Source organism: Syngnathoides biaculeatus, chromosome 1 (genome assembly GCF_019802595.1).
Source record: "Syngnathoides biaculeatus isolate LvHL_M chromosome 1, ASM1980259v1, whole genome shotgun sequence".
NCBI lineage: Eukaryota > Metazoa > Chordata > Actinopteri > Syngnathiformes > Syngnathidae > Syngnathoides > Syngnathoides biaculeatus.
The window spans coordinates 7,690,820-7,717,633 of NC_084640.1; the positions used below are offsets into that span (position 1 = coordinate 7,690,820).

The 26,814-nt window shown below is 42.9% G+C and overlaps 2 protein-coding genes across 4 annotated transcripts; one reads left to right on the forward strand and one right to left on the reverse strand.

Annotated features, from left to right (window-relative positions):
* Positions 1-120: 120 nt before the first annotated feature.
* On the forward strand, positions 121-5,327 carry btd (biotinidase). Of its 2 annotated transcripts, XM_061811816.1 has the most exons (7): positions 121-255; positions 1,511-1,682; positions 2,181-2,330; positions 2,405-2,556; positions 2,624-2,801; positions 3,345-3,881; positions 4,995-5,327. In XM_061811816.1, the coding sequence occupies exons 2-7, from the start codon at positions 1,629-1,631 to the stop codon at positions 5,265-5,267; spliced, it is 1,344 nt and encodes a 447-aa protein (XP_061667800.1). In that variant the 5' UTR covers positions 121-255; positions 1,511-1,628; the 3' UTR covers positions 5,268-5,327. The 2 variants fall into 2 exon arrangements, with proteins under 2 accessions (XP_061667800.1, XP_061667711.1); XM_061811727.1 differs by lacking the exon at positions 121-255 and having other exon boundaries at positions 362-1,682.
* Positions 2,621-26,271, reverse strand: LOC133496205 (serine/threonine-protein phosphatase 6 regulatory ankyrin repeat subunit A). Of its 2 annotated transcripts, XM_061811600.1 has the most exons (32): positions 20,979-21,171; positions 19,072-19,155; positions 18,182-18,260; positions 17,470-17,540; positions 15,954-16,154; positions 15,791-15,878; positions 14,778-14,920; positions 14,594-14,701; positions 14,408-14,512; positions 13,904-13,982; positions 13,717-13,831; positions 12,703-12,785; positions 12,556-12,619; positions 12,406-12,474; positions 12,165-12,305; positions 11,974-12,085; positions 11,811-11,837; positions 11,207-11,281; positions 10,907-11,108; positions 9,724-9,811; positions 9,490-9,607; positions 9,158-9,377; positions 8,987-9,074; positions 8,700-8,783; positions 8,303-8,451; positions 8,149-8,231; positions 6,588-6,670; positions 6,414-6,505; positions 5,377-6,345; positions 5,189-5,279; positions 4,993-5,081; positions 2,621-2,788 (listed from the first exon to the last, which is right to left on the reverse strand). In XM_061811600.1, the coding sequence occupies exons 1-29, from the start codon at positions 21,132-21,134 to the stop codon at positions 6,047-6,049; spliced, it is 3,306 nt and encodes a 1,101-aa protein (XP_061667584.1). In that variant the 5' UTR covers positions 21,135-21,171; the 3' UTR covers positions 2,621-2,788; positions 4,993-5,081; positions 5,189-5,279; positions 5,377-6,046. The 2 variants fall into 2 exon arrangements, with proteins under 2 accessions (XP_061667584.1, XP_061667497.1); XM_061811513.1 differs by lacking the exons at positions 2,621-2,788; positions 4,993-5,081; positions 5,189-5,279; ... (11 more) ...; positions 11,207-11,281; positions 20,979-21,171 and adding an exon at positions 26,163-26,271 and having other exon boundaries at positions 11,716-11,837.
* Between the last annotated feature and the right edge of the window lie 543 nt (positions 26,272-26,814).

Below are 26,814 nucleotides of genomic sequence, written 5' to 3' on the forward strand. Positions count from 1 at the left end.
AATCACTGATTAAAAAAAAAAAAAAAAAAAGAACTGGATGGCTATGGAAGTAGACAAGTGCCACCGGGATTTGAATTTGAATAGGTTTTTAAATTAAAATGAAATTGAAATGTTACGTACTTCTATACATGGCTCATTGGCCACCAAAACTGAAGTCGCTGAAAGCAGATATCCGCCATGTTGATACTCCCAAAACGACCATGTCGACCTGTGCGATAATCGCCAGTTTCGTGGCTGTGAGAAAATATTCCACAGGTAAATAAGAAAAAATTACATTGACACTGTTAAAGTTTGTTTGTAAAGGGGTTTTTTTGTGTGATGATCTTAATTCACCTGAACAAAGTTTTGTTTATGCTTGTTTTCGCGAAAAAGCAACGTAAATATTTTCCCAAACTTCATCATTGGATAAGCAAGAAAATAAATTTTCCGTGTAATTTTTGATGGCTTTCATAATTTGATTTTCAAATGCGAGAAAACAAGTTTACATTTTCTGTCTGAAATAGGACATCGCAGAGACAACAAACGAACAATGCGTTTAGCGTGTATTTTCCCATTGCAAATCCTTGTTTCCATAAATATATCTGATTGACTTAAAATTTAATGGTTTTATGACAAAAAATGCTTCGTTTTTTTATATGTTATGATGATAGTGCTTCGGGAAAGTTAACATGTCACGGAAATTGGGCCCACGGTGTTATATATCCTTCCTTTGCATTTAGCCGTTTTTGTTTTACCAAGTCGAATTAATAATCCTTCATGTTACCAGAACTGAAAATATGTCAATATCACACGACCTGTTTTAATTCTATATGCCAAACTTTTGAGGAAAAACCCCAACATAATTCAACCTGTAAACAATCTCCTCCACTCGTTTTGAGTACCAAGATGGCGGCCAACTGGCTTCAACCAATCGACATACCACTCGATGTGTATGCGCTATCCAGTCTTTTTTGCTTTTAGATCAGTGGTTTGAATCGGATAGATTCGGATTACAGTACTGTATGTCTCTAATCGAATTTTTAATTATAAAAAATATACAAAAACATTTTGGTTGTTCGTATCGTAGTGTTTATATTTATTATTTAGTCATTTACAAGGCACCTTTGCAACTCGGCAGGCAGTAAAAATATTTTGTTTTAAATTAAAGCGCGTGCGTTTTATTGTTCGCGTTTTCTAACGTGTTTAAAATGATCTAGAATTTGATGTTATGGTGAAAAAGCCTACAAGTCTTAAAACTTGCTAAAAACGTAACGACTCGAAGTAAAAATCTACTTCCGGGTTACGGTGCGCATCGTTCCTCTGTGACCTTTTCAAAATAAAGTCTTTTGTTTACAATGAACGTAAACTGTCTCTGGGTTTTCACACTCACATTTTCAAACATTAACCTCAATTCTCGAGGGGACTTCAGAGCCCTCGGCTGTCGTCCTCGGTGTCAGTATTGATTACTAGAGCGAATTGTGAGCATGTTGCTGTATGTTGCTCTTCATGTCGCGTTGGCGTTCACGTTCAGCTTTGGTCAAACCGGGACGCCTTGGGACTCCACATATGTCGCTGCTGTATACGAGCACCGCGTGATCCTCAATCCGGATCCCCATGTGCCGGTTTCGAGGCTGGAAGCCCTCCGACACATGCGCAAGAATCTAGCCGTGTACGAGGAGCAAGCTGCCCTGGCTGCCCGCCAGGTGAGCAAAATTTTTTTTAAATATTATTTTTAAATACTCATAACTCCCCAAAAATGATTACAACTCACGTTTTTTTTTTTAAAAAAAAAAGCTAGCTTACAAATCACCAGCGACATAATAATAGTACTAATAACAACAATAAGATTTGGCACTCGGGTGAAGTTCTTTGCATTACATTTTTTTTAACACAATACCTTAGTGCTCGTAATTCATGAGTTAACTGACCCGCATGATTACTTAAAATTAATTCATTACTTGCGGTTCGTGTTGGACTTACTGACATTTGTGCTGACATTTAAAAGTTAATCTTTAACTTGGAATGTTTACCATTGTGGACCATAGGCCCCTGGACTTTTTAGTTTTTTTCAAAACAATTCACAATTGAATTATTGATCATACTGATATGATAGTATTTCAGTAAGAATTTGTAATACTGAAGCTCTAGAGCGATAATATGAATAGAAGTTTAGTTATGACTACAGTAACTTTGCACACCAGGGTGCCCAAATCGTGGTGTTCCCAGAAGATGGTCTTCATGGTTTCAACTTCAGCCGTGCGTCCATTTCCGGTTACTTGGAGACCATTCCTGACCCCCAAGTGGATACGTGGAACCCGTGCGTGGAACCGGAAAGATTCAATAGTACGGAGGTACAAGTGGCTGTTGTTTTTCCATCCAGTAAATGGCATGGCGTTCTCTTTAACGCACGTTCTACGCTCACCAGGTTCAGCAGCAGTTGAGCTGCATGGCTCGCCGCCACAACCTCTACGTGGTGGCCAACATGCCCGACGTGCAGCCCTGCCCCCTGAAGTCGGACCCGACCTCTTCTTGCCCCGCGGACGGACGCTGGCAGTTCAACACCAACGTGGTTTTCAGGTGCGACGCGTCTCCAATCCTTTTCAAACTGCGCACGGTTGAGAGACGGCAAAATGTCCTCACGCAGGTCCGACGGACTGTTGGTGGCACGCTACCATAAGCAGAATCTTTATTTTGAGGAAGCGTTTGACACCCCGCCACAGCCGGAGATCATCAGTTTTGACACCCCCTTTGCTGGGAAGTTTGGTCTCTTCATCTGCTTTGACATCCTCTTCTACGAGCCCAAGGTCACCTTGCATGAGAGGGTGAGATGACTCTTATGAATATTGGACATGACCGTCCATTTTCTTTTTAGCTTATCCAGTTCAGTGTCACAGCATTAAAACAATACACATAATAGAAAAATATTAGGGAAAACGGGTTAGTCGGTAATGTTACCAACATTTGCCTCATTCAATTCAACCTAAGGGAGTTGTTTTGGCACCAATATGCCACCAGGTGGAGCCAAACCAGCACTGGGCTGGGCTTATGCTGGGCTTCATTTTGAGAAGAAAATTAGCAGAGGGATTTTTTTTCAGCAAATAGAGGATATGTTAAAAAAAAAAAACTAAATCTGCAGGGGAACACAATACATTTTCTATCAATCATGACAAACCATTATTTATGGTGTAATCATCTGTTTTAATATGATTATACCTAGCTTACATTATTGGACCACATTAGTGACATCTACACAATCGAATGAGATCCAACATAAAAGTTGGTAAAAAAAAAAAAAATATGCCTTTACAAAAATTAAGACTCATTTTAATTGTTAATAAATTTTGGCCTTTGACTTGGTCTTCCAGGGTGTGCGTCAGATGATTTTCCCTACAGCTTGGATGAACCAGCTGCCCCTCCTGGACTCCGTCCAGTTCCAGCGGGCGTTCAGTCTGGGCGCCGGCGTGACTCTGCTCGCTGCCAACATTCGCAACGACCGACTCATCATGACAGGAAGCGGTATCTACACTCCTTTCGGGGCCACCTACCACCACGCGCAGAGCGGAGACCCCGAGGAGGGCCGCCTGCTGGTGGCCAGGATCCCCGTTTTGGGTGGGGCCGCAGAATACGGCAAAGTCGAGGAGACCGCCACAGATTCAGGATACTGTCACCATGATGACTGTCCTTCCTCCCCACTGCCCTCCTCGACATTCACTTCCACCATGATGTACGATCCATTCAAATTTGCCCTGCTCAACGGCACAGAAGGCAACCTGAGGGTGTGCGACGGCACTTTCTGTTGTCGCTTGCAGTTCCAGCGCTCTCCGCAGACTAAAAGCGATGAGCTCTATGCACTGGGAGCTTTTACCGGAAAGCACACTGTCAACGGGGTTTATGCTGTGCAGGTATACTACAAAAACTGGGCTTAAAAAAAAACAATCTTACTTGAGCAAAATTACAGTGAAGAAAATAAGTATTTGAACACCCTGCTATATTGCAAATTCTCCCACTTAGATATCATGGAAGGGGTCTGAAGTTTTCATCGTAGGTGGATATCCACTGTGAAAGAGAGAATTTAAAAAGAAAAATCCAGGAATCAAAATGTACGAGTTTTTTTATTACAGAGGTCAAAAGTTTCCTGTAGTTGTTCACCAAATTTGCACACACTGCAGGAGGGATTTTGGCCCACTACTCCACACAGATCTTCTCTAGATATGACGGGTTTCTGGGCTGTCACTGAGAAACACGGAGTTTCAGCTCCCTACAAAGATTTTCTATTGGTTTAGGTCTGGAGACTGGCTCGGCCATGCCAGAACCTTGATATGCTTCTTACGGAGCCACTCCTTGGTTTACCTGGCTGTGTGCTTCAGGTCATTGTCATGTTGAAAGACCCAGCCACGACCCATCTTCAATGCTCTGACTGAGGGTAGGAAGTTGTTCCCCAAAATACTCACAATACATGGCCACAGTCATCCTCTCCTTAATGCAGTGCAGTCGTCCTGTCCCATGTGCAGGAAAAACACCCCCGAAGCATGATGCTACCACCCCCATGCTTCACAGTAGGGATGGTGTTCTTGGGATGGAACTCATCATTCGTCTTCCTCCAAACATGGTTAGTGCAATTATGACCAAAAAGTTCCATTTTGGTCTCATCTGACCACATAACCTTCTCCCGTGACTCCTCCATATCATCCAAATGGTCATTGGCAAACATGCACCTATGATAATAAATTCAGACCCCTCCATGATTTCCAAGTGGGAGAGCTTACAATATAGCAGGGTGTTCAAATACTTATTTTCTTCACTCTATGAGCAAATAGTTTTCTTAAAACAACTAAACATTCCTAACCTGGAAGCAAAACATAAATTAGTGTATTTGTCAATTCATCTTTACGGAGCTTCTATTTTGTTTGTTTGCTTGAGTTGAAATATTCAACCTTAGTTTGTTTTTTTTTTTTTTTTCAGTAAAGGACACACTCATACATGACGATGACTAACAAGCCACACTGTGCTTACAGGTATGCGCAGTGGTCCGTTGCGCGGGGTCCAAAGCCAGCTCCTGTGGGCAGGAAGTGGAAGAGGCGGAGACTCAATTAGACTTTGTTCTGGAGGGAGAGTTTGCGAGCAAATACGTGTACCCATCAGTGCTGGGGAGCCGTTACATCCTGGAGCAGCCACAACGTGTGGAGAAAAACAAAGACGGAAGGGTCACCTTGAAACATTCAAACACGACGGCGGGGCTGGTCACTGCATGCTTGTACGGACGTCTTTATCACCTGGATAATGAGTGACGCACTGCAAGTCTGTCAGCGGACAACAAAACACATTAAACCTGCACTTGACTGAAACTACTAAGAGGAGCATTAATAAAAACAAATATCTTTATTTTTTTTTTCTTACCTCATTACAAACATTGCACTAAATATTTTTCACTTCAGGAAAGGTGCTTGTTCCTGAAAAGGCAATATTTCATCATGAAGCGCTCACGCACTTACTCAAACATCAAGTAGTCGGGCTGCTGATTCCACAACAATCCTTCATAAAAAGAGGCCCCGTCCGCGCAATGTTTCGGGCGTTCTGGTTCCTCCTAAAGTTCAAACAGGGTTCGATAAGAACCCCCCTAGTAGGTTCCTGTGATCACTGTCTACCTGGTCCCATTTAGAATCTCCAAAGTTTTTGTTCTTTAGACTTCTGAGCTTCCCTTCACCAAAACTTTTTGTATAGTATTGAAGGTTTCCAGAGTAACGATGTGAAAGTGGCGGTACTTAGGGGGACTGGATTAAATCAGGTAAATCCAGACTAAAAGACCAGGTACCAAATGCAAGGCCTGCCACTGGCTATGATATGACGTATGTCTTCAAGAAATGTAGCATACTGCATTTCTGAGCGAATAAAGTAAGCCTTGCATTATTTAATATTTAAAGGTTTACCCAAAAAGATATACACTAGTTTTATTTTCCCCCCTCTTTTGTGTTTTCGAGGGTTCAGCGATCTGTTAAGGCTCCTGAGTAACACACTGGCCTTCCAACGCTACAGTTGGGGATTTGGGGGACGTGGGGGTAGCAAGTCCTCAGTAGGTCTCGGAATCCGAGTCGTTCAGTTCTTCGTCAGTAGTGATACAGGACAGGGGGCGCTCAGGTCTGCAGTAAGACGCGCGGTCCAGCCTCAGAGGTGGCAGTGTTTCAAAGGCCATGCCCTTTGCGACGTGATTGGCCACAGGATGATGATTGATGACCGTGTGAGGAAGAGAAAATGGCGGCAGGGTTGCTATGGTGACCATGGGGGAGGCGGGCATCATGGAGTTGAGGATGAGCGCCAAGCAGTCGGCAACATCGCGGGTGGGGGCGCAGGCCAGAGCAGGTGTGTATCCTACAGACAGGAGAGGAAGTGAACGTCAAGGTCCTGTTGTTTGGGAATTAAACGTGGCAAACGCTCACCATTCTCATCCACCGCTTGCACGCTTGCTCCCTTTCCCAGAAGTTCCTGGACGGCCACGGTTAAACCATTCTTGGCTGCGACGTGGAGTGGCCTGCGGGGAAGGTGGGGGAGGAGGGTGGGTCACAAAATGGACTGAGGAAGAGCATTTGCCTGTGAGCTGACATATAACCTACGTGCGCAGAGAGGCGTTGGTGCAGTTGATAAGATTTTTATCTCTTATTTTCTCCAGGATCAACAAGGCACACGTCTCATGACCCTGGCAGACAAAATGATGTAGGGTTAGGAAAGGGCCACGAATAGATATACAGTGAAGAAAATAAGAATTTAAACACCCTGCAATATTGCAACTTCTCTCACTTAGAAATCATGGACACACAGATCTTCTCTAGATCAGACAGGTGTCTGGGCTGCCGCTGAGAAACACGGAGTTTCAGCTCTCTCCAAAGATTTTCTATTGGGTTTAGGTCTGGAGCCTGGCTAGACCACGCCAGAACTTTGATATGCTTCTTACGGAGCCACTACTTGGTTTTCCTGGCTGTGTGCTGCGGGTCATTGTCATGTTGAAAGACCCAGCCACGACCCATCTTCAATGCTCTGACTGAGGGAAAGAGGTTGTTGCCCAAAATCTCACAACACATGGCCGCGGTCATCCTCTCCTTAATACAGTGCAGTCGTCCTGTCCCATGTGGAGAAAAACACCCCCAAAGCATGATGCCACCACCCCCATGCTTCACAGTAGGGATGGTGTTCATCATTCGTCTTCTTCCAAACACAGTTAGTGGAATTATGACCAAAAAGTTACATTTTGATCTCATTTGAACACAAAACCTTCTCCCATGACTCCTATGTATCATCCAAATGGTCATTGGCAAACTTAAGATGGACCTTGACATGTGCTGGTTTAAGCAGGGGAACCTTCCGTGCCATGCATGATTTCAAACCATGACGTCTTAGTGTATTACCAACAGTCACCTTGGAAACAGTGACGGTGTGATTGAGATCCCACGAGGTGATATCTAAGGGGCTTCGCTCTGATGGAGATTGACCGTCATGTTTAGCTTCTTCCATTTTCTGATTGCTCCAACAGTGGACCTTTTTGGCGGCTTGACAAATTCTCTGTAGCGCTTTCCAGTCGTGTGGCATGGTACAATTTTGTCTCTGGTGTCTTTGGACAGCTCTTTGGTCTTGGCCATGTTACAAGTTTGCGTCTTACTGATTGTATGGGGTGGACAGGTATCTTTATGCAGTTAACGACCTCACACACACGCATCTGAGTCACCATAATACATGGAGTGGAGGTGGACCTTTAAAGGCGAACTAACAGGTCTTTGAGGGTCAGAATTCTAGCTGATAGACTGATGTTCAAATGCTTATTTGCAGCTGTATCACACAAATAGATCGTAAAAAAAATCATGCATTGTGATTTCTGGATTTTTCTTTTTCAATTATCTGTCTCAAGGTGGACATCCGATCTCATCCGACCAAAAACCTTCTCACATGACTCCTCTGTATCATTCAAATGGTCATTGGCAAACTTGCACTTACAATGAAAATTTCAGACCTTTCCATGATTTCTAAGTGGGAGAACTTGCAATATAGCAAGGTGTTCAAATAATTATTTTCTTCACTGTACATTGTAAGTTTTGCTTAATGTTTTCACCTAAAAAATGCTTTTAAGGCCTGTAAAGCATCCAGAATTGCAAGCACCTGTGAGCAGTTTAAAACGTCCATTACCTTACTGCAAGCCAAGTGTAAGGCTGTGTTCCTGTTGGTGTCCTGCAGAGTGAAGTCTGCTTTGTTGCTGCTAACCAACACCTCTGCAACACATCCGTGCAGTAAAGTTACACAATGAAGCTCGGCAAAAGGCGAACTTTGTGCCTGCACTGACCCACGGCGTTCGTTTGCCCATTGAGAGCTGCCATCATCAGCGGCGTCCTTCGGGTGTGTGTGTCAGCAATGTTGGCGTGCGCTCCATGACTGAGGAGCAGGGAGATGCATTCGACTCTGTCTGCAAAAGCGGCGGCGTGAAGCGGGGACCTGCATTAGTGTGAACACGGTATGCGCTGTCAGAAAATATTGCCACCAAACAGGACGTAAGAAAAATGTATTCAGAAGACACAAAGGGATAGAGTCCAATATAGACATGCCTGCTATATAGTTACAGTCAAGTGGTGATCAATACTACCAATAGCTTCAGTGAGGTCAATCAAAACTAGAAATGAACATATACTGATATCAAAATGTAATTTAAAATGCCAATTACGTGTTCACTTGGCACCTCTCACCTGCCCTTGGAGTCAGTGAAGTTAATGATGTTTGCGCCGAGGGAATCGATTAACATTTCTGCCACTCCTTCGTTGTCGTTCATACTGAAACACACAACACCCCATCACTTGTGTCTGTGACTGCATCAGCCATTCATGGACAAAAGTAGAAGTATTTGACTGTTTCCATGTGCCCTGCGATTGACTGGCAACCAGTTCAGGGTGTACCCTGCCATATGAGGGATAAGCTCCAGCACTCCTGTGACCCTCATGAGGATAAGTTGCACAGAAAATGGATGGATGCTTACACTGCGCAGTGCAATGGGCTGAAGGTATTGCCTTTTATCTTTCTGAAGACCTCTTGCTCTAACAACAACTCCACACAAGCATCACATCCTAAAGGGAGAAAAAAAAAACAATAAGTAAAACTTAACAAGTGATTTCTGTGAGGCTTTTATTTTCCCGTTAAGTTTGCGTACCGCTGTAGCAGGCCCAGTGAAGCGGCGTGTAGCCTTTGTTGTCAGTGAGTTGCGAGAGGCCATTCGAAGTGCCAGGCGCCTGCAGCATAGCACCGAGGACGCCCACACGGCCGCAGGCAGCCGCCAAGTGCAGAGGGGAGAGACCACGAATGTCCTTCACACATGCGCCGGCCCCACTCTGTAAGAGAGCTTCCACACACTCCTCCTGGCCCGTCACCGCCTGTGGTGACAAACAATTCAAATGGTAAATGGCAGACTGTCTTGGTCATTCGTCATAACATAACAACATCATAATATAATGATTCCACACCCACTAATATGAGTCATCTCACCCCTCGATGGAGGGCCGTCCTGCCCCAGCAGTCTTGAACCTGCACGCTGGCTCCTTGACTGAGCAGCGAATACACACACTCGGTGTGTCCATTCAGCACAGCCAACATCAGTGGAGTTCTTCATAAACGCACAAAACTACATCATGCCTCGAAATAAGGACTCTGATCAAGTTGTTTGTATAAATTATATTAAACAGATGGCCAGAATGATGAATTTATCCTTCCATAACTCACTGCTTGTTGACATCTAGTGCATCCAAGTTGATGTGCTGGTCATTGTTGCTCATGAGGAGACGCAGGCACCCTGAGTGGCCATTTGTAACTGTGATATATACACAAAGTGTGACAATGGAATTACTTTAAAAAAAAAAAAAAAAAAATCTTTTTTTTTGCTCCCATTTCCCAGGAAAGTGGTGAAACACTTACGCTTAACTATTTGCAAATTATGGCATCACTGCCTTAAAAGTAAAAGGTCACCGTTTTGTTTCTTGTAATACACAATTTAATTCACATATTTTGTGGCTATTCTAAAATGGGCAGTTTATTTCGCATTTTATTACACACTAAACTTGAAAAAAATGTCTAGGATTTTATAGCAACTGTGGCAGGCGGTACCTTTAGTACAGGGGTCGGGAACCTTATAGGCTGAGAGCCATAAACAGCAAATATTTTAAAATGTAATTCCAAAAGAGCCATCCAATACTTTTAAAACTAAATACAAGTGTGTTTGTGCACTTTATGTAAGATCAACACTTTAAGAGTACAATAAGTCTCTAAATTCATTTAAATAACATTATACTGTTGCTAACCAATGATGACAAAAGTACTTTTTACTTTTACTTTTTTGTTTGCTGATGGTTTAGACGTCTGTTTCATACGTCATTAAATTAAACTTCATGCAGCCTTGGAGACTTCCATCCATTATTCATGAGCGTAGGTTGGTCTTAATGTTTTTTTAAACGTGAAAAAGACTTTTCATATGCATAGGTATAACCAAACATTGCAATATTCACATGCCTTAGTGTGTGATATGAGATGGGAAGTGAGTTCCAAGTTTTCACAATCACCTGATCTGCAGGTTGAATTTTTTTTCATTTGTCTCCACTTATGTGCGCTTGCCAACGATGCTTGCCGACAGAGGCATGTCATTATGTAAAAAAAAAAAAAAAAAAAATTCCGGTGGTGGGCAGCCCATAAGCACGCTGTCATTATAAACCACATTGATAGGCTGCATAAGGACTGTAACATTTGTAATTAGGAGTGTACCCCATTAAGAGCGGAGGAGGGGGCGGTGCAAGGTAAACTAGGAAGAAGAGTATGGGGCTGTTATTGGAGGCGGTGCAGCAGGTCATTGTTAGAGAAAGTTAGGTGTGGTGCTAAAATATGTAGACATGTGAAACAAAATAATTTCTTCTACCTGCAGCATGTAGACTGGTCATTTTGTGTGAATAGTCACAGGTCATGGGCGAAGCGCCGCGGTGCAGCAGAAGTGAGACACACTCCTGGTGGCCTCTGGAGCAGGCCAGACTGAGGGGAGTTCGGCCTTGGTGGTTACGGACATCTACATCCGGCATGGAGGTTAAGAGGACTTCTAAGGCGCCGCAGTGTCCGTGATAAGCCTGAACAAATGAAGGAAATGCATCCATATTGTATGTGCACTACTAATATCTTTGGTGTGGAAGGACGCCAACCCCTTACCCCGAATTCCTTAACTCACCGCCAAGTGAAGTGGGCTGATCTGCCCATGGCACTCAGTGTTACTCGGGAAGTCTGTTCCTGATGACTCAATAAGCTGCAGGAAAAATAAAACACATCATGGAATATAACTAATCAGATGCAGAATTGCGCTCCAATTCGATAGCACAAAAGCAAGCCTGATGAAATTTACATTAACAGTCCTTTAAAACCACTACACTAAATAGTTTAGCCTTGATTACATTTACTACTTATCCTCACTAGGGTTCCAGTACTGGAACCTATCCCAGCTGACTGGTCGGCAGCCAAGCAGGTTACATATAAATAGACATTCACATTCACACCTGCGGGCAAATTAAAGTTTTCGATGAACCTACTGTGCATGTTTTGGGGATGTGGGAGGAAACTGGAGTAGTGTAGTACATACAAAATCCACAGAGGCGAGGCCGGATTTGAACCCGGTTTCTCAGAACTGTGAAGCGGATATGCTAACAAGTCATCTAATTGTTTCCATATGCCTCTAAACCAGTTTGAGCAATGCCCTATCTGTCCAATAGAGGGAGCTAATTTCATAAAGAGGACCATTCACATTATTTCAACTACCGTACTTTATAAAGCATTCTTACCACATCAAGAGGAGATTTACTAGCCATCTAAAAAGAAAAACACAAACAAAGAGTGTTTATTCTTTTTGGGAATTCAACCCACTCAACAAAAATGTAACTTTTGAGGTGGCTCAGATTGTATTCAAATAATTTGCATTTGTTTTACATTGGCTGAGGTACACACCAGCTCCAGAGAGAGCGTGCGGCCGTAGGCTGAGGCATAGTGGACTGCACTGTACCCCTGTTGGTCCCTTACTCCTGGCTCAGCATTGTTCCTCAAAAGGTACTCCACACATCTGCGACAATCAGAACCGTAAGAATGTACACAGTAATCCGCAACTGAAGATCTGTGAGAATTTTCGTGAACTAACATACTTTCCGTCAGTGTCAGCTGCTGCAGCATAGTGCAGGGGGCCGCAGCCTCTCTGGTCGAGCTCATTGACGCTTGCCCCGGAGCCCACCAGGGCAAACACACAGTGGTAATTACAGTTGGCCGATGCATAATGAAGTGGAGTCCTATGAAGGTCAGAGTGATTCATTTTCTGGGCAAGTGAAGAATTTTTTCACTCTGTTCTATAGCAGTCATGTCGAGGCACTATTGTGGCTGTTAGGTTACCTTCCATAGTTGTCTTTTTTGTTAAAGTCTGCTCCTATGTTAAGCAGTAAATTCAGGCACTCCAGGTTCCTGAACAGGGATCATTCATTAAATGTCATTTCGTCAAATTCACTCTAATACATACTGCAAATAAGATGGATAAGGACTCACCCTCCAGCTGCAGCAGCATGTAGACAGGTCCTTCCATAATCATCGGGCGTGTCAATGTCAAATCCTGGAACAGATATTTCAAATGCAATCAATGTGATGTCAACCAGGTGCTTTCGGAGCCCAGGAAATGTACCAACTTTAATGTACCTGAGGACAGCAGTTTCCTGCAGCAGTCAGGGAAGCCTGTGAGAGCTGCCAGGTGCAGCGGGAACATCCCATGAATACCTCTCCTGGAGTGATAAAAGGGAGAGAGCACAAGTTATTACAAGTATTTCAGAACATGGGTGAAAGACAATGACATTCTTGCACATGTGCTTTTAGAAAGGATGCATAAAGGTTAAAAAAAAAAACTTTCCTAATTGTGCATTTATGTCTCAGTCAAAAGGCTATCATCAACAATGTCACAAATTAGAAAAAAAAATCATTTTCTCTCTCGCCTTGAAATACAAGTGACCCAACTTTCAAGCTTTTCAAGACATGCGCTGTCGTTCAGAAGACTTTTTTTTCTTTTTTTTGTTATAGTCTTATAAAGAACAGTTATTTAAACAAGTGGTGCAATAACAGAAGAGATGGATGAAGTGGCTGGGAAGAGGGAAGTCTGGGCTTCCCTGCTCAAGCTGCTGACCGTCTGACCCGACTCCAGAAAAGTGAAAGATAATGGATTAATGGTGCAGCAGCACATGTAGACAGACAATATGACAATACTCACGGGTATACATTCATTATACTCTGGGGGGAGGGGAACAATGTCACTGGAGTTCAGAGTCACAGTAATTCTAAAACTCACATTCATTTAGGATTAGTGTATTATACTGCCGTCACGTGGCCAAGTTGTGCACACCAGAAAGTGCCGTAATATAATTACATATAATAATGGGCACACTGTTTAAGTATTTGTATTTTATTTTATGTTATTACGATATGGTTTTGTAAATTAAGTATTATGGAGTGCCATTTTTCTTTAAAAGAATGTTTTTTTGGGGGGGAAGGGTCGAATGGATTACAGAGATTTCCATTGATTTTAATGGGGGAACGTTTCTCTGAACTCCATATACAAGAGTTTTGAGTTAAGAACTGTGGTCACAGAAATAATTAAACTTGTATCTCAAGGCAGCAGTGTATATTAAAAGCTTAGCTTTTACGACATTTACTACGACTGACTTGGTAATGCAGGCTCTGTGTTTGACGAGAGCTGTGATGATAAGCTCGTGGCCGTAGCGTGCGGCAATGTGAAGGGCAGCGTTTCTGTCCCTGTCCGCGCAATCAATCTCGGCTCCTGTAAACACGTAAATATGAGATACACTGCTCCCCTTGCAGCACACAAATAATGAGCAGGCATCCATCTTACCATTTTGAATGAGGGCCTGAGAGCAGGAGAACCTGCCGTGGGTAGCTGCCATATGGAGGGGAGTCTTTCCATCCTTACTCTGCAAAGATGGACAATGGCATTTGTGTATGTAAATATGAAAGCTCGATCCAGTCAATCAGTTTTGCAGTACAAGTAGAGGTTCATTGACACTGGTTCATCTTTTACTGCAGGGTTGTGGAAAACTGAGCTATCTGTGAATATCACCCGCAAAAACAGGATATTCCAAGTAGCCAGGAGCATCGGGGAGCCATTCGTCTCCCCCAGCATGTCCCATATGGTTGTGGATCTTGAGGCTCCATGTGTCCTCGTATCACTTTCCAACAGTCCTTCAAATGTATCTTTTTCCCGTTGCTACTGAAGCGCAAACATACATCCAAAGGTGCTTGGAGACACAATCTCCATGGGAACTTACCATCCTCTTAAAAAGGTTTATAGTAGTAAAGTGTGCACTATATGATTGTATAATAACAACATTGCACCCACCCGCATGTTAATGTGTGCTCCGTGGGCCAACAGTAGCTCTTGGCACAACGCCCCTTGCCGTGAGGAGGATGCAAAGTGGAGGGCAGAGAACCCCCTCTCATTGACCTACAAGAAGTGAACACACCGCAGAATTGAAAACGTATATTCAGCAGGTTTAATTATGAACACACATGCCCGCGCGCAAACCTGGTTGACACTAGCCCCGGCCTTGACGAGCTCACTGACCACCACATCCTGGCCATTATAACACGCCAAATGGAGTGGCGTGTTACCATAGGCATTCACCACATTCACCTAAGAAAAACACATTTGACTTATTTGAATATCTTTTCATCATCGTTGTGAGGTGTGAACCATTGCAACTGCTGACCTGGACCCCTAAGCCCAGCAGGTAGTGTACGGTACTACTCATCCCGCTGGAGGCAGCTGCATGCAGAGGGGTATAAGCCTTCTTGTCCTTACAGTCCACCTCTGCGCCACTGCTCACCAGTAACTTAACTACCTCCAGATGACCTGGAACCGAGGTGTAAAACATAATGAGATTATTGGCCACATTATGTTGACGTGTTTTTTGTAGTATTCATTACACCATAAGTACAAAAGTAGGGAGTGGAGGTTGGCACACTTTTGTACTTAAGGACCACACTGGATTTTTAAAACTGACAGAGAGGCCAGGTTATATAGATAAGTTTAAAAAGTAGTTAAAATATTTATCTAAGTAATAAATACTATATTATATGCAGAATCTATTTTACATTTTCATTTTATGCATTAAATAACACAACATACCATTTATATTTGATTAATCACATAATAAATGTATGATATATAACTGATTTTATTATGTACATACCAATTGTGTATACGTAATCAAAACTGAATACATATATTTTAACTAAGCAATTTTAGGAAGAAAAAAAAGCTAAATTAATGAAACAAATAATACAGGGCTCTTGATACGATAGTGGTCCTGATTAAATGCTGGAGCAGGCCATACTTGAGTCCTGGTGGCCCATACGTCGTTTATTCCAGGTATAGCAGAATGATCCCAAAGATACATAATTATAATTCCAAGTACACACTCGGGGATACAATCCCTAGGTGCCCAAGACAATGGATTTATGGTGTGCAATGAGATACTTGAGCCATCAGGTGTGCAAGCCAATCAAAGGAGTAAAGCTAAGGAATATTTCTTTATCATTTGTTCTTGTTTTATTAATGCAAATATATACTGCAATTACGACTTTACTATTGCATAAAAATACAGGTTACTGATAGACATTTTCTGGATTGTATTAGTAGTATATAGGAACAGAACACATTTGTAAACTGAGGACCTCAACAGGATGTGTTATGGGGTAGAGACCCATTTTCTAATCTTACCCATGTAGGCAGCCCAGTGGATGGCCCTCCTATCCTTCTTGTCAAACGCATTGATGTTAGCTCCTCTGGACAGGAGCAACTTTACCATCTGCAACCCAAAAGTAAACAAATATACATTACTGTCCACATAGGGTAATCCTCTAATACCATTTGCGAGACCAACCTCTGTGTGTCCGCTGAAGGCAGCGTGGTGCAGAGCGGTGCGTCCTGCCCGGTCAGACACGTTGACATTGCTAAGCAGCGGCACCAGTGCCTCAGCACAACGCACAGCCTTGTTACTCGCCGCTACATGGAGTGGCGTCTGCCAGTTCTTGTCCCTGGCGTTGACGTCGGCGCTGTGCTTCAACAGCACGGCCACGGCATCCTGAACAAACAGGGATCAAACTAAAATTGCAAACTCAGACATGATCATTTCCAATTTCAACTGATATTAGTAGAACATGATATAAAACAGTACTTAAAAGTTTTCATCAATAAAAATTCTTGATCTGACAAAATTTATCTGAATAAAAGTTAAATGCACTGGCCTGTCAAGGAATATACATGAACATTCTATACCCACAATGTAATGAAGATGCTGAAATTTTACTTCAACAAAATCGGCCTTAGTGGCAACAACGTAGCGATACATTGGAACAAACATTCCTGTCGGCAATCGTGATGTACTGTTGTGGGAGAGAGGGGGGGGGGACGCATCAGGGGACTGCCGTAAATAGGAGGCCAGCTTGCTAGAACGCGCCTTTATGTGCCACACCTCCTGAATCAAGCGATGAGGTGGATGATAGTCTAACGACTTTTTTTTGGGGGGGGGCACTCCGTCACACTGCCTCGCGATCGAAACAATGAGCACCTCTGGTGTAACTGAATTTCCTTTGACATGGCTCATTATGTTGATGACTTTCGACGTAAATGCACTCGCAGTACGTGAAGCAGCTCTAAACATGCGCTTTCGGCCTAACTTCCGTACATGCCCAGTACGGTTAACTTGCATTTCCTGTTTCCGGGTCAATACTGGTTGTTTTGGAGCAGGCTTGTTTAAGGTTACCCTAACCCTAACAACTTTTATGAAATAAACACATAAATTAATGTCAATAGTACACAAAATAAGCAACGTCTTTCAATATCTATTTTTTCTACTCGTAACAAATTTTACGTGTGTGATTTTTCGTGCTCGACTGTACAGATTTGCGCGTATGGAGGCGCTTGAGCGCAGTCCCGCTCGTCAAATGTGAGTGACTGCAAAAATTTATAGAAAATACTGTAAATGGTTGTGTCTATGTGTTATTATGTCCCTTTCAGAGACATCACCTGGTAGGGTGGCACGTGATGGCGAGTCTGCATGTGAGTGTCGGGGCGTGAGCTATGGCCAACAGTAGCTCCTGCGCGAGTGTGCTCGTTCTGTTATACTTTTATTCCGACGTTCATCAAATGGCTGAGAAGGGAATCAACAACTGTGCCTCTCTTTTCAGACGAAGATATTGCTGAAAATAAGTATACTGTAAAAATTTACAAAAATGTTGCTATAATCTTGGTTTTTCCACAATATTGGGGGGATTTTCGCATTAGAAGACTGACAGACGAGATTCTTTCAAAAAAAACAAATCTGCTGTGATATGTGGGGGACACAATCATGACGTTTTGGGAGAGTCCAACTGAGTGTGTGTTTATGAAATTGTTACCTCACTGCATGAAGCCACAGCACGGTGAAGAGGAGTCAACCACTTGTTATCTTTGGCATTAACTCTGGCTCCTTGGAAGAAAATAGCAGATGGAAGATGAACATCAACACAGAATTGAAAGTGCCTTCATGATAACTAAATGATTTGAATGTTTTAAAAAAATTGAAAGCCACACCGATCTAGCTGAAAGATTTCTTTATTCATGACTGACAAGTAGGAGGAGTCTTTTGAGCCAATAGTGCCTGGAGGATTTAAAACTCCCTTGATCCTCATTGACATGACTTTGGGGGTTAAAATAGCCAACAAACTGCACCTGTTACTTGCTCTTCCCAATATTGAGGAAGAGGGCAGCACACGTAGGCGTAGGCACGTGTGCACGCACACACACCCTGTATAGTATTGCTGGTGGTGACCCCCCGTGTCCATCTGATTTACAGAAAGCCAAGAAGGTACACATAGACTGTCCCAGATGATTTAGGAATCGCTAGCAGCCTCACCAGTTGCCACTGGCCTAGTGAGATCATGTCACAAGGCAATGAGTAGACATAGCACTGGAGCATGTGACCGTAAAAGATGAAAAACAGGACATTCCCCAGAAGAGATCAGTTAAATATTAAATTGAGTGTCTTAATCCCAATTTCATGGATAATGTCAGCATGGCATCTGAAGCTCTCAAGATCCAATGACAGAATGAGACTGTTGCTTTCTTTACCTGAGAGAATGAGTAGTTCAATGATCTCAGTGTCGCCCAGGTAAGCTGCAGCATGTAGCGGTGTCCGCTTTTCAGTATCCTGTTACACAAGCCACAAATTTTCTATATATATATATATATATATAGGAATTGTACCTTTTTTTTTCGTTGACATGATGGCTGGAGAATTATATTGGTTCACTGTGAGGGGGTTGTTTTTGTATTATTATTATTATTATTATTTTGACAATAAGGTAGCTAAATCATTAGAAAAACAATATGATGTAGTGCAGTTCTTCACCAGTGGTTGCAAGATTACATGTATCAGATCTTTTCAGACTGCGCAGGTGTCCCTAATGTTTCATCTTGAGCCTAAAATGAAGTATGGCCCGGAAAGGCCACCGTACAACCTCTCAATTCACAAAGAGTCTTTGCTCCCATCCATCACTGCACCCTGTCACAGCACCCCCGCTGCGTGTTTCAGTGTAGCAGAGGGCAATCAGCAAAGTGGGGCTGTAAACAAGTGTTATGTGACTGCAAAGGGAGTGAGCCAGTGTTGCTGACTCCAGGAAGAGACAGTGTGATGACCCTAGCAATACTGACCGACCATCACAGAGACAACAAAGCTTAGAGCAGAATTGGCTGGATAATATATCCCGGAACAGAGTGTTCGACAAAGGAATGAGATGAGGTGAAGGTTGTGTCCTAAAACTAGAGATTGCGGTGCTTCTGTGTCTTCGGTCTTCAGGGTTGCCAAAAGGAGCTCTCAGGCAGTCAAGTGATTAAATTGATTCTCCTTGGTTTGTTAAGATGGTATGTCGTGTGACAATTCTTACAAACTCAACATAGAGCTAGCTTGTTGAAAACAGAAGAGCTAACGAAACAAGCAGAGAATGTACTGCTTGATTTACCTGAATATTGACATCCTCTTTCTTGAATATGAGGGAGCGAACTTCCTCCGGATCCACATTGAAGATGGCTCTGAGCAAGGACGGCTGCAACAAGAATAATACTCATTATGTTATTACCATCCAAGACTATTCTCGGAGGGCATTATGCAAGTGGTGTCTGCATCTGACTACCACATAAAATTCCAGGTGGTAGGTCACAAATGGTTGTGCATGCCAGATTTGTTGATGACAGAGAAGCAGCTGCAGCACGCTGAACAAAACGTAAACCTGACAGGTTGAAGCTGTGCTCTGTGGCCACACGGCGCGAGGTCAACGTAACTTCACAATGCAGTCTTCTACATTTATAGTTATGAATTGGTTGACAAAAAGTGATGTCAAAGTCCTCAAAGGCAGAGCTGAACATTTGTCTTCTAATAAGAGAGGAAGACAAATCTTCTTCTTGTACGAGTACTAACAATGTGATTTACCGCATTAATGCATTCCCTCGAATAATGCCTTGCACATTAATATAGACAGCAGACTGATAAATCCAAAAGTATGTCCAATTAAACTTAAAAACCTCACCCCAAATAGATGCAACCTGTGTTCAGTTTAGGAGGACTAGGCGCTTAACAAAACACACACTACAAAAGCATACATGACATCTGTAAAGCTGAATTTCAGTGTGAAGTTAAGTGCTGATGTATAGAGATCAGAACATCCGGAGCAACACCTGCTAACTAGGCGAACTAGACCCAGGACCGGTCGCTGTTACCTACACAGGGCAGATAGAAAAACAGACAACCACTCACTCACATTCACGTCACTGTCAGAAGGAATTGAACCCATGCTGCCGCCTGCCTGTACCAAAGTCAGCCGACGATGGATCACTACACTGTCTGTGACTGTAAAGATATTTATTGGAAAATATTAGACTGTAGCATAAATATCCATCAATTAATACCGCTTATCCTCACGATTGTATTAGAACAACCATTTTTTTTTTTTTTTTTTTTTTTCATAAAAATGGTTGATTAAGAATAAAGGCCTCCTCTCAAATAAATGCCTGGGTACTCTCTGCCGTGGAACAAATAATACTCCAAAACTACTGATAACTATTTTTTACAAAGATCTTTTGGGGAATACTTTCAAATGTGACAATTTCAGAATCAAAACAGTGATGACAGGACTTTTTAGATATCTTTTAGTTATCCACTACAAAAAACTTCACCATTCACCACTTCAGCATCACAGTCTTTTTAATAAAGTACTGCTTAGATAGTGTACTTTAAACAGTACTTTTGTGTGCTCTGATTTTGCTGAGAATGGCACTTGATGAGACGGCCTGTCAATCTGAAAAAGGTCTGAAGAGGCTTCCAAAAACCCTCATTTACAGTCTTCCAAGTACTGTATTGTCAACAACATACTTATACACTCTCTTATCGTCTGGGAATCCTGGCTTCTTAAATCGACATTTTTCCCAATACAACTCTGACTCTGTCCCGGCTAAAAATAAGCGAGGCATGTTGACGACTTGCAAGCTAGTTAAAATGATAACAAGTGTAACAACGCCAGTTGTGTGGTATATCCTGTGCATCCTCAGTACTGCTATGAAAGTACATACCTCAAAGTGCATTCCATCCGCATAGCAGTGTGTCAATGTTCGGTTTAGAACTACAATGGCTTTGGCTTTAGTGATAATCTCTACATACCAGAATTTGTCTCATTCATTAACCTGCTGCTAAAATTGGCTCGTACGGAAGTGCACTGTATTTTTATACAATAGACAGTGTGTCTACTTATGTAACTGATCTCACGTTTTAACATGGAGTCAGGTGTGACGGTGACACACAAGTGGACTCGAAATTTCAATGTTTTCATTCACAAATTCAGTCAGGAGCAGAACCAAAAAGATGAGGCCATCTCACCTTGTCCTCCAGGGCAGCAGCCCTTCTAGGGGCATGAGGAGATCGGCGGTCTGGGGTCGATTTGGCCTGAGGGGGTGGGGGTGAAAAGGAGGGCTCATCCTCTTCCACCTCCTCCAGCACCACGATACAAACACGACTAGCGCGCTCCGACCGCATCAGGAAGCAGAAAACACAAATGAAGCAGTGCCTCGCTTGCCAAAAAAACTCCCTGTTCCCTCTTACATATGTGCCCAATGGGGACCACAGGGGTCACTAACAAATCCCCCAATGACAGCCACTTCCTTGGAAACAACCAGTGCCATCTTGATGTAAAATCCAAGCACTCTTCCAGCTCTGCAGCACACCTCCTCTCCTCCTAGCTCTTTGCCGCTGTAAACAGAAGCAGCGGAGACGGCAGGGAATTCCTCTGCGTAATGGTGTCGGCAGGCAGCATGCGGCAGAATGACGGCGCTGCCTAGCGGCCAACACGAAGCTGCGGGTCCTCGTCCGCTGTTGTGCGAGCGTGCTCACAAAAGAGCGCCGGTGCATGTGCGGGTATGCATTGCGCCTTTCAGGCAGACTGCTGAAGCCAGCTCTTTCCAGAGAAGAGACCAAGGGGGGTGAGCGAGGCACTGACGAGGGAGTGTGCATGTACGTGTGTGTTGGTGTTGGGGGGGGGGGGGGGGCAGTTACCTAGAGCTCCACAATAGCCATGAATCCTGAAGATAAATTGAGCAAAGGGTTGGAGGTCAGTTACACGTAATGCAAACAAGAAGGATGGTCCAAATTAATATTGACGGATTTGGCATTCTCAGTCCAAGTTCTCTGTGAGAAGCGTGAGAGAAGATCGTACCGGTAATTAGCACAAATCGACAGAGCAGTCGATGAATCCCTGATAAATGCATCTTTTTTGGTGTATTATCAGTGGCATTGCTTCAAAAGGCTCCTCATTATGAAAGTGGAACAAACAGGCTCTGTGAGAGACTGCGAGGGCAGCTAACAAGACCAGTCTGTGCGTGTCGTTGTCTCTGTGCGTCACACCGCCTCATATTCAACACACATCCTGAAAGGCGCAACGCTGCCAAGCCGCACAAGCCCATTAACTCAGAGCGAGCGTGGATGAGATCAACAGAACAGTCCCAAATTATGAGAGCAGTGGACTCACAGTTTGGCACGAACAAATACACGAAGAATCGAGACATAAAGAGCTGAAGCACATTAACAGTGACGATGAAGGCAATATTTCTACACATGAGGACAACCGTGGGAGTTCTGAGAAGGCATGTGTGACTGGTAGTATATGATGACCTCTACTCTGACTATGTGCCAACATGCATCGTGGGTAACGTGATCCGATCTGGGATTCCTCAAAGGCCAGCATGCTGCGCAATGATGAAGACATGGATGTACTGTATAGGACTAGAGCTGCAATGTTAGAATATTTTTATTAGTGCTTATACTACCAAATAATCAAATTAAAACAAAATTTCTTGTGCAATATCGAACATCAAAAAGTAAAAGTGAGGTGTAGTTATTTGCTGTCCACGTGCAGCCTCCCAATCTGCCTTTCTGAGTACTGTTGCGTGACTGCGGGTCAGCTGTGTCCAAGCAGCTCGTGTATAAATGTGCTTATTTTGTTACCGTTTACGCAATACACACTCTCTCTCTCTATTTCAACATGAAGCAGTATGTGAGTCTCCATTAAGAGTCAGCGTGGACAAACGATCACTGCGAAGATTCCAGGCAGAGACAAAACTTGGAGGTGTTTTGTGATTGAATTATTTGATTAACAATGGTTACTTTCAGCCCTATTTGACTTTTGAAGACAGTAGAGAAAGGTATCAGAAACTGTCCGGGGGAGGAACTTTGGGACCACCTACTCTCCAAATAAAAAAATAAAAAAAAAAAACTGCAGTAGTCTATTACTCATCAATGTACGCTGGCACTTGGAACAAACTTATAGTAAAAACAGTCAATTTAATCAAAAACTTGGCCAGAACCACAGGACTGGTCCCTTTCCTCTCAGTTCCTTTTTTTTTTTATTAAAACTTTTTATTATATTTTCTTTGGAGTTGTGTGTCCATATTTTACACTTTTACAAGAGTAACAGTGTTGATCAGCCAAGAGGGGGGGGGGGGGGAGACAATAACTAAAATTGGACCTTGGCACCAAATATAATGTAGACTAACCCCCCCCTCCCAGCCCCCCACTAATAACAACAGGGCGGTCCTGTGCTCTAGTAGTGGCTAGCAGGTTTGCCTCACAATTCTGAGATCCTGCGTCCGAATCTCAGTTTCCATCTGCTCCCAGTTCTTGTAGGGAGTTGCCCTGTGATTGGCTGGTGACCAGTGAATCTTTCCTCTTGCTAAACTAAATGTCGACTGATACAATATTTGCTCCATTTTCCCCGCAAACTTAATAAAGACAAGTGCTATAGAAAATAGATCAATAACAGTTACTTGAACAACAACATTAGCCATTTCAAAGTTAAAGGCTGCGTTGCAAATTTCAATGGCTACGTTCCTCACAGACCGCTCGGGGCTTCTTGTGACCACAATTTGGAAAACAATGTTCTGACAGAGCCCACAGATTTTCATCAAAGAATGAGCAAGCCTGAGAGTAAATACAATTGTGTACTAACATAAACAAGACTTCGCAATGTGCTGGGAGGCTTTCGGGCAACCCGCCATTATCAACACAATACTGATGTGCATCTTGGAAATGCATGATTAGAGCTGAGCTGAGTAGAACCAAATTTTCTTTTTTTTGTGTGCGGGTGCTTGACTCTCCATCCTTCTCTCGAGGCGACTAAAGTACATGCCGCCCTCTAGAGGACAAACACAAATGCGTGTTGACAGTGACATTCACCCCTGAGTCAGTTCCTGTCCTTTCAATGACTATTTTCAACTCTGTCCGGTTTTTCTGTCAGTAAACGCCACGGAGAACAATGCAGAATGAAGATGGGGAAATTAGTCACACGATCTTCCGCCTCTGGAGTGCATACCAGCCGTCTGGAGGAAGCATCACAAGTGGATTAGTTTTGAATCTGATGTAATACGACTATGGACAACTAAAATGTAGTTCAATTGTTGTAAAATGAGACCAAATGCCATAATATAATACAAACAAATATACAGCAGTTGCATCTAAATCAACTTACAAGTTATCTTCAAGCATATACTGTGTAAGTCGGGAAAACAAGAGCGTCCACTCGTGTAGCACCCTACAAATCAATCATTACAAAAGCCTGTGACTCCTATTCGGGACACAATGTGGCCCATTTGATAAAAACTAGAACACTAGATTGGACTTCAAGACCGGAAACAGACAATACAACAATTGTGTGACACAGTTGGGTCTCTGATCTGTTGACAACAGCTGCTGAGATGCAAGTACTGTCGAATTCCTGTACTGAAGTGGAGATCATTTTTCATTGCCTCATATTGGTGGCAAAAGTGCTCACACCCTGTACTTGAGTAAAAGTACACAACAGTATGGGGGGGAAAAAAAAGACTGGTTAAACTAGGTCACTGATTGCATTCTTGTGCTAATGTAAAATTAGACTGAAATACAGTAAAAACTGATTTTTACTAACAATTATATACAACACCTGTTTCGATAACCTGTACACAAATGAAATATTAAAGACTACACAATTTTTGAATGTCAGAAACTAATGTTTTTTAGGTTGGCACAAGACGATGCATTCAGCACCAATCATTATTGTAGTTAAAGGCCATAGATGGGGAATATCTTGCCTCTCCAACAAAGGTCAACATTAAGACTGTCTTTTCTAAATTCCTGTGGGTCATCCACGGAGGTTGAAAAAAGTATCAGTAACGAAGAAAGTGCTGCTATTTGACGACAAAAATCAGATCCGGCGGAACGGTGGGCCAACTGGTTGGCCTCACAGGCCTGAGGACTGGCGTTAAAATCTTAGCCCCGCCTATGTAGAGTTTGCATCTTCTCCTCGTGCCTGCGTGGGTTTACTCCAGCCACTCCGGTTTCCGTCCGCATCCCAAAAACATTCATTAATTGGAGACTCTAAATTGCCCATAGGTGTGATTATGAGTGCGACTGTTGTCTGTCTCTATGTGCCCTGCGATTGGCTAGAAACCAGTTCTGGGTGTACACCAATGATAGCTGGGATAGGCTCCAGCAATCCAACGACCCTTGTGAGGATAAGCGGCTCATCAAATGGATATATGGAAAAAGAGGTCATCAAATGTAGGGAGTAAAAGTAAAATGTCAGGAAAAAGACCTGAAATCCACTTAAGATCCGTGAACATGTATTTGTACTTCATTACTGATTCCCTACCAGTGTGCCGTGGCACATTCGTGCCGAGATCATCAGATATACTGCAGGAAATTATCTAATTTCACTGAATTTGTAGAGATTTATGTTTTTTGTTCATATATGAGAGCAACGTCCAGTGACAGTGCTGTTTTCAAATGTACAGACCAAAATCAAAATGGCAGATGAATAAATACTCCAATAGCCTACAGATACCTAAAAACCTACGTATGGCCAGTAACGAAGTATTTGTGCTCCGTTACTTGATATTAACACCATTGTTAACAGGTGACTGATCCCCACCCCCAGATGCCAAATAAAGACAGACAGCTGACAAAGTAAACTCCTTGTGGCTAGATAGAGCAGAAATACAAGCTACATCTTAACTATATCTTTCGTTATCCTCTTTTTTTTTGCCGTCAGTTGAGATAGCTGCTAACAACAACAAAAAAGTTAGCCGGCTGCTATTCCAGTGGTTTTTACAAACAAAGGAACAAACGGCACAAAAACGCCCAAGCATGCTGAAAGACTGTACTGTTTTAAATTAGTGAAATTAATTTATGTTTTCACTGGATAAACGTGCCACAATGCAACAGGCACCTCGACTTCAGTAGCCTCCTTTGTTAGGATGCGTTCACTGATTTGTTTACCGTTAGCTGTTAGCTTTCCAAGCTAGCTCTTGAGTCGAAGAACGATGGACATCTGTTTCACGTCAACTTTTTTTTTTTTTTAAATCATAACCACACTTGTGCAGCGAGCTGATTCACGTTCGATAATTGCATTATAGACCGCAGCAGGCAGTCTGTTTGAAGGCGTTCACTGTATAAAAACAAAAAACTAAGGCGGTCTTAACTTCAAAGAAAAGTATGAGGTGTGTCGATAATTTCAAAATAGCAACTACGTGACTGTACCTGGTCTTGTATCTTCATCACAGCCATAATCCCAGGTATTTAAGGAACGGGAGGCAGTAAATCTGCCCGGTAACCGTTCACGGCAAGCCGGGGTTGGGGGTGGGGGTGGGGGTGGGGGTGGGGGTGGGTGGGTGGGGGGGGGATACTGAATGAACGCTGAGCCCCCCCCCCCCCGCCCCCTCCTCAACACACACGCCCCTAACTTCCTTCCTGCTGCGGAAAGATCAATCCACGGCACGAGACATAACCTGGACATTTTTCGAAGTCTTTAGGTATCTTTTTATATTTTTACCATTTCAAACCTGTAAAACGAACTACCTCTATGCAAGATCTTTCAAATATTCACAACAGAGGCCCACAAAATATTGTGACTACTTCTATATATGGACGTCGCGTGAGGCTTTTCCCAACATAAAAATGAGTTATCAAAATATTTTTTATCAAATTTATTTTATACGATTGGTGAACTGGCGTTTTGTAAATACTTTCACTAAATTGAACAGTGAACATATTTTCCACTGATAAAACAAATGGTTAATTATAATTTCATGAATTATATGGCATGTCATTATCCAAGCCGCTTATCCTCACAAGGGTTGCTGGAAAGCTGGACCCCATCCTAGCTAGCTTCAGAAAGACTACACCTTGAACT

Coding starts and splice junctions, on each gene's coding strand:
- LOC133496205 (XM_061811600.1), bottom strand. CDS start 21,134: ATGCGGTCGGAGCGCGCTAGTCGTGTTTGTATCGTGGTGCTGGAGGAG. Junction 14,513..14,593: donor CCGGGGCTAGTGTCAACCAG/GTTTGCGCGCGG, acceptor CACTTCTTGTAG/GTCAATGAGAGGGGGTTCTC. Junction 6,346..6,413: donor GCAAGCGGTGGATGAGAATG/GTGAGCGTTTGC, acceptor TCCTGTCTGTAG/GATACACACCTGCTCTGGCC.
- btd (XM_061811727.1), top strand. CDS start 1,464: ATGTTGCTGTATGTTGCTCTTCATGTCGCGTTGGCGTTCACGTTCAGC. Junction 1,683..2,180: donor CTGCCCTGGCTGCCCGCCAG/GTGAGCAAAATT, acceptor TTTGCACACCAG/GGTGCCCAAATCGTGGTGTT. Junction 3,882..4,994: donor ACGGGGTTTATGCTGTGCAG/GTATACTACAAA, acceptor CTGTGCTTACAG/GTATGCGCAGTGGTCCGTTG.